Source organism: Ostrea edulis, chromosome 10, assembly GCF_947568905.1.
Source record: "Ostrea edulis chromosome 10, xbOstEdul1.1, whole genome shotgun sequence".
In the NCBI taxonomy this organism is placed as follows: Eukaryota; Metazoa; Mollusca; class Bivalvia; order Ostreida; family Ostreidae; genus Ostrea; species Ostrea edulis.
Genome location: NC_079173.1, coordinates 12,684,563 through 12,691,863, shown reverse-complemented (window position 1 = coordinate 12,691,863; position 7,301 = coordinate 12,684,563). Strand labels below are relative to the sequence as shown.

Here is a 7,301-nt window from a genome sequence, read left to right as displayed (position 1 = left end):
CCATATGAGTGAAAAATCTCGTGCAAGACGTTAATCAAGATACAATAAATCAATTATTATGTACCAGTACATGATATATAAGTAATTCATGTTACTGTTATAGATATAATTTACGCTATTATTTTTAAGAGCAACTAAATTTGTCAAAAGCTTTAGGTTGGGAAATATCATGTAATTGTAGCAGGGGTTATTATCCTTATAATTATGAATTCATACATACATTGTAACTATAATAATAGTTGCATTTTCCTCAGTTGTAACCATGCCGCGGAAGCGGCCAGCCGCAAACGAGTCTGCAAAAAAATCAAAAAGAACGAAAATTGATAACCAGTCGGCGAAAGCAGTCAAGCAACCACTAAACATCGATTACGAGAAATTAACTGCAGAGATTTTGAAACAGCAAAATGGCAGCAAGAATCAAAACCATGTAGAAACGGAGGAATCAACAGAGTCAACTGTAGCTCAGTCCTCTGGCATTGTGGATCAGTCGAATAGTCCTGACATTAGACATATCATCTCTACTTTAATTAACCAAATATTTAATACAGGTGAGCCAGCAAAACCCATGGTCTCGCATCCTATCTCTTTGTCTGATGGTATCCCTCTTGGTGCAGTGGTAGCACAACGCACAAAACAGAAAATCTGGGAAAACCAGTACATAGATTTACGTGTGTTGCTGCAGCAGCGTGAGGATCCTGTCGCGTTGAATATTACTGCTGGGTCTGTGACAATTCAGCAGCAGGGGTCAGCAAAACCCAAAATATCACTGACTATTAATCAGTCGACAGACGCTCTTTTGATTTTCATTGCAATATATCTTGAAAAAGCTCCAAACCAAGCACTGCATTTGTTAAAGTATTGTTTCTTTATCAGGGAAATGCACAAAATGTTAGGGGAGGGGGCTTGGAGAATTTACGATGAAAATTTTCGACAATTGAAAGAAACAGTAAATGTGCCATGGCAAAAGCCGATCGAGGAACTCAGAATAAAAGCTGTCACATATGTATCCCGTCCAGCCCAACAGCCTTTTCGGAAAGGGTCAAGCAGAGCGCAAATGTGTTTCTGTTATGCATTTAATAATGGAGAACAGTGTCAAAATGACCTATGCCTTTATTCACAAACATGTCATGAAAACCATTCAAGAACCAGTTGTAGAGGAAATAAGAAAAATAAATCCTCAAATATCAAATCAAGAGCATCAACAGCCTCAGGGGGAATTTCTGCTCCCAACACCAGTTATCCCAGACAAGCTAAATTACTTTCTGGTCCAATATGATAGATCTCTTTCAGATTACTTAGTGCAAGGGTTTAAAAAGAGTTTCCGGTTGGGCTGTGTTGCTGATCGTGACCCACATATGTCTCATATATCAAAAAATCACAAATCAACAGCAGATCACCCCAGTATCATTGCCTATTATGTTCAAACTGGAATTTAAAAAGGTAGAATAGCTGGGCCATGTGATGAACCCCTTTAGAACATTTCACTGTGTCACCTTTAGGATTAGTGCCAAAAAGTACATGTACTTCAGGAAACTTTAGAATTATCCACGACCTTTCTTTCCCTAAAAATCAGTCTGTTGATGCCAACATTCCAAAGTAATTTTCGGCGGTTCACTGTGATTCAATTGACAATTTTGTCTATTTGGTTCAGAAATTTGGTCAATATAGTTTAATGGCAAAATCTGACATTGCAGATGCCTTTAGAATAGTTCCAATTTATCCACTAGACTATCACCTTTTAGGTTTTCGTTGAAAAGATTCATTTTATTATGATATGCGTTTACCAATGGGAGCAAGTAGCAGTTGTCAAATTTTTGAAGCACTTACCTTTGAGTTACAGAGGAAAACGTTTTCAAGGCAGCAGGTATCTTTCATATCCTGGATGATTTTTTCTTTATAGGCCTACCGAACTCGTCACAATGTAGAGATGATCTAACAAGTTTTTTTTTTATTTCTATGCAAACAAATGGGTATCCCGATAAAGATGCAAAAAACACAACCCCCTACAACGAAGTTAACTATCTTTGGGATTGAGGTAGATACTGAAACGATGGAATGTAGACATCCCTGTGAAAAAGTTGTTAAGGTTAACAAAACGCTTAATCAACTGGAAAAAAAGCAAAAGGTCTCATTAAAAGAATAACAATCAGTCATAGATCTCTTAAATTTTGCATGTGGGGTTGTAGTACCAGGTAGAGTTTTTTTTCGGCGTTTAATCAATCTCACCTGTGGTTTAGATGATTCTACAAGGTATATTAAGTTAGATATGGAAGCTAGAGCTGACTTACCTACCTGGTCAGATTTCATTCAACACTTTAATGACAAGTCAGTTTTCTTAGATATGGAATGAATGTCTTCGGATCATTTAGATTTGCAAACTGATGCATCAGGGTCACAAGGTTATGCAGCAGTGCTAGGTTCTAAATGGTTTGCAAATAAGTGGTCAGATGCTCTTGTGCAATATCAAAGAACGTTTCCCAATTGTAATTGCTTTAGAAATATGGTGTCAGGAACTTCGGAACAAGAAAATTCTATTTCTATCTGACAATATGGCGGTAGTGGATGTTATCAATAAGCAGTCAGCAAAAGAACATAATCTTATGATATTGTTACGACGGCTTGTGCTGGTGTCGATGCAATACAATATTCATTTCAGAGCTAAACATGTTTCAGGAAAATCTAATGTACTGGGTGACAGGCTCTCTCGTTTAAAATTTCGGGAAGCTTTCGGGGAAGCTCCATACTTGGCCAAACAACCAACACACGTTCCATGCCAGCTTTTGCACATTTGACACTGATGGCATGCGACTTAATACAAGCCTCTCTGAACTCTGCTACAAAAAAGGCATATCTACATACATGGGATAAGTTGCGTCATTGGTCAGCATCAAAGCTTACTCTCCCATTACAAAGCTCTACAATTTGTAACTTTTTGGCTCACCTATATGAAACAATTATTCGGCAAGCATGTTAAACTTGCCAGACCCATCCCAAAATTTTCTAGTACAAAAATTGTTAAAAGGCTGTCAAAAATCATGTCATGGGGTAGACTCGCGACTCCCAATGACAGGGGAAATTCTTATGAAACTCATCAATGCCATACATTATACATGTTCCAATTTTCTTCACCGTGTGTTATTGAAAGCATTGTTTCTCACTACCTTTTTCGGATTTTTCATACTAGGGGAATTAGTTACCAAGTCAAAACAGGCTATAGTTCAAGTAATACAAAGGTCAGACGTCCATTTCGAAGCAAAAGAAGAGAAATTAAGAAGTGTAAACTTAATTCTAAGTCATGCAAAAACTATGCAAGCTGACCAATCAATCACTATTTGCTTAGAGGTCCAGCCTGACAAGGAATTATGTCCAGGTTTTGCTCTCTTTCACTGTGTGCGTAAATTCAAACATTCAAGTGGTCCCCTTTTTCAGTTTATTAACGGGGTTCCAGTTTCACATTCATTTGTTTCAAAACAAAAGCAAAAAACTGGACAGAATACCTTGTCATGCTGGACCTCTAAGCAAATAGTAATTGATTGATCAAAACAATTAGCAAATAGTAATTGATTGATCAAAACAATTAGAGGCAGCCATTTCATTCATGGGTTTGAATCCAAAATTGTACAGAGGTCAGTTTTCGAATTGGAGCAGCAACACTTGCAGCTAGGTTAGGTTTTTCTGAAAATGCGATACAGCGAATGGGTAGATGGAAGTCCGATGCTGTTAAGAGATATATAAGGACGAGTTCTTTTACTATTTCAATCTAATGAGTCAGAATATGTCTGTAATATTCTCCTGTATGTGTCATTAGATCACTCAACATTCGATGGGTCAGATTATGTCTGCCATCCTCCCAAAGACCGTATTCAGATCAAAATTAGATCGGTCAGATTATGTCTGCCATCATTCTATGACTCTTAGTCCATGTAAGTTATTAGCGATTAGTAGGCCAGATTATGTCTGCTACTTTCTCCTACACCTGTGCTGCTAGTATACATGTACTCCTGTATGTGCTAAATAGGTTACCCTGATGTAATCCAGGTCATAGAGTCAGGAGTTTGCGGGCTATTTGTAATTGTATAAGTATTCTATTGTGTTATGTATTATTTTCGCAAGCTTTTCTGATATTAGAGAGGATTTTCTTTCCTCTTGCATGTTTATATGTTGTTTCTTTTGGGTGGTGGTCAATCCAATGTTTATTGGATTTTGTTGGCCTATTGTTTGTTGTCACCTTCTTTTTCATCATAGTGATTATAATTTTCACACTATATCTTAACATGTAACTTTGGGAGATCCTAAACCAAGTCTACGTACACTTTGATAAGAAAGTAGGATCTCCCTAATTGTTTATCTTGATATTTTCTTGTCATTAATAAATGACAATTTTACAACTACAATAATTACTTGTTTGTTAAGATGAAAAATAACTAGCTGCGATAAACATGTTTTAACTTCTAGATTTACCATATAGAAGGCATAAAGGCTTTTTTTATAAACATAGAAAATTCTTGGAAAATAACCTCTACACCAGCGGCCATGAATGCCCATTCAGATTAAAACCACCCATCCCCTTCTCATTGTGCACTAAATCCAACCCTTCTTACACTCGCGCGTCAGGTAAGGAGAGAGAAGAAAAAGTAGGGAAATCAGACTGATTGATGTCGAGCCAGGACAGATTAATTTATGTCAGATATATTCAGCTCTTGATAAACAATTGGGTGTTATACACTTGGTTTAGATATCATAAAATGTAAATGTTTTCTTTCATGAAACGACAAATCATGGCATCAAATCGCGGTTAATTAATCGTGGATTGTTCATAACATAACAAAACAGCAAACTCTTTTTTCTAATCCGCCTATGTGGCTACGTCAACTTACATGTTTATACTGAATGCATGATCGTTTGGGTCATCCTGCAACATGATATCCAGGGCATCTCCTTCATTTGGCATCAGGTATTTTTGAAGATGTAACACACAAGCCTTCGCCGCGCCGTGTTGTTTTCGCTGAAACGGAAACACGTGTATCACCCCCTAGCGCAAACATCCATGCATCTCCTTCATTTGACATTGGAAATAAGCCTTCGAGCTTTCATGGGTTATCCTTGGTATTTATGTATGTATGTGTATACCGAATAAATATTTATTTCTTTTATTTGTGTTACCCGTGCACAATTCAGAAATCCCCGAGGCCGCGATGCGGATCACAGAAAAAAGTACATAATGCGGACTTATCTATTTTGTTTTCTTTGTTTGGCAGAAAAAAATTATTACTTACTATTCCGAACAAATATTACATAACGTTTACGTCTGAATTTGAAGTATGTTATTTATTTATTTTTCAATTTACTCTACCGATGTCACATTCTCATTAGGAGTTTTATGAAGTTACAAGTAGGTGGTGTAAATGTTGTACCGTGGTTCGTTTTCAGCTACGACTTTTGTCACTAATTTTAAAGAAAACCGCGAGGCATGTCCCAAATTTATTTTAGAAAAACTACCGAGAATTGTTGCACGAACAACGGTCCATCAAAAAAGAAATGTCCTATACTTTTACAGGCTCTATTTACTTTTCCCTATTTCCATATATGAATATAGGTAAAACATTGAGAAATAAAATCGTAAGAAAACATACATGTCCAAAAAAATTGCTATTTACTTCGAACTTCACCAGGCATTAAAAATGATTTTTATATGTACTGAAAGCAGAGAATATATGCTTTTCAAGAATGTAAAAGAAAAATATTCCTTTGATAGGGAAAATAAAAAAAAAATTATATCGAAGTGGGATGACCTTACGACAAAGCATTGCGTCATATTTAGACGAAACCATTTTTCACTTTAGGTGCTTTTTTAAAGTTAATGACTTTCTTCACTTTATTGATTTTTGCATAGTTTAAAAATGGAGAAAAGTTTCAAAAATATGATATATAGATCATATATCTTATGGCCATATTTTCAAAGATTTAGAGGCACTTTTTTCCGCGTAGTCCTGTTTTTATGCACCACCGGAGTAGAGAAGGTGTTAATCTAATCCAATTCATCACTGGCTCATTGACAGTAATTAAATCTCTGGAGTGAAGGGAAGTTTTAAAATCACTTAGATTTGGGGGTTTTAAAGGGGGATTTTTCGTTTAAATCCAGGTCAAGTTAATCTTTACTGTAAACTATTTCTCCATCGTCGGCTTTAAGAGAGGTTGGTAAACGTAACCGAGATCCAACAAGTTTGTATGAGTAACTTATACTGTCGCATTCGGTACAGGAAGTAATGTAAGCTCTGACCAGGTTGTCCAAAGACGGTATGTAGCAATAGAACAAGGCGCTGGACATTTTACGTTTGTGAAGTATTTCGACAAATTAAGACACATTCTTTAAACTGTCTAGAATGGGTTTCTGGAAAATATGCGGTAAGTTTCTAATGATAGTGTTTCATCTAGCATTCTTTTAGAGCAATATAAGCTGTATCTGATGATACATGAATTGAAAAATAGAATAAAAATATGATAAAATAATTGGAATTGAATACGTATAATTTCATAGAATCAGAGTGAATCTGAAGCAATAAACCCGTGAAATCAGCAAAAACTGTCGATTCATGAATCATTGTCATATTTTAAGTAATTCCTGCTCGTAATGTCCAATGTAAATTCACCTCGGAGGTTACTGGTTCAGAAAAAGGCGAAAGAGAGGCGCTGTAGACGTGTCAGATTTGTAAACAATTTAATACGCAAAATCTATAGCAAATTCATTAATGAATTTTATTTGATTGACACATTTTACTAAATTCAATTACTTTCTTCCACTTAAATACTTAGTCATTCATGACACGATGTAATAATTCAAATGTTAACTTCGTACGACCTCGGTCTCAGAACATGCCAATTATGTTCAACAGTCATCGTTCCCATGTCCGTGTACATCAAAGCCGAAGATAACGCACTGTGACCGGTCGACAGGGGATGCTTAACCCTTTCTCTACCGGCACATTTTAGAGGTTTTTAAAGACTAAATGACAGTATTTTTAAATCGATTTAAATCTGCATGGATCACGATTTGGGGTAGGCATATGACATGTAATTTTGTTAGGAATTGGACAGGGAACAATTTCTTATAAAATTTGTCAATGTATCCCATGACCTCAAATAGGTCTACGGGGTCAAAGGTCATATAAGTGCACATTTTTGCAATTTTTTTTCTCTGAAATATATATATTACGACCCCTCTCACTAGATTAGAGTCAAAAATAGGAAATTCTAAATGTATGAGCTAATGTGCCTTTTAATATACAACAAAAAGAACAAAA

General features: G+C 36.0%; 1 protein-coding gene across 1 annotated transcript; it reads left to right on the top strand.

Moving 5' to 3' along the window:
- The first annotated feature begins 222 nt into the window (after nt 1-222).
- Nucleotides 223-1,276, top strand: LOC130051107 (uncharacterized). Its single transcript, XM_056152463.1, has one exon. It carries the CDS (start codon nt 263-265, stop codon nt 1,274-1,276), a length of 1,014 nt encoding a protein of 337 aa, XP_056008438.1. The 5' UTR covers nt 223-262.
- Nucleotides 1,277-7,301: the final 6,025 nt, after the last annotated feature.

Excerpts from the sequence above, each read along its gene's own strand:
- LOC130051107 (XM_056152463.1), top strand. The coding sequence starts at position 263 with ATGCCGCGGAAGCGGCCAGCCGCAAACGAGTCTGCAAAAAAATCAAAA.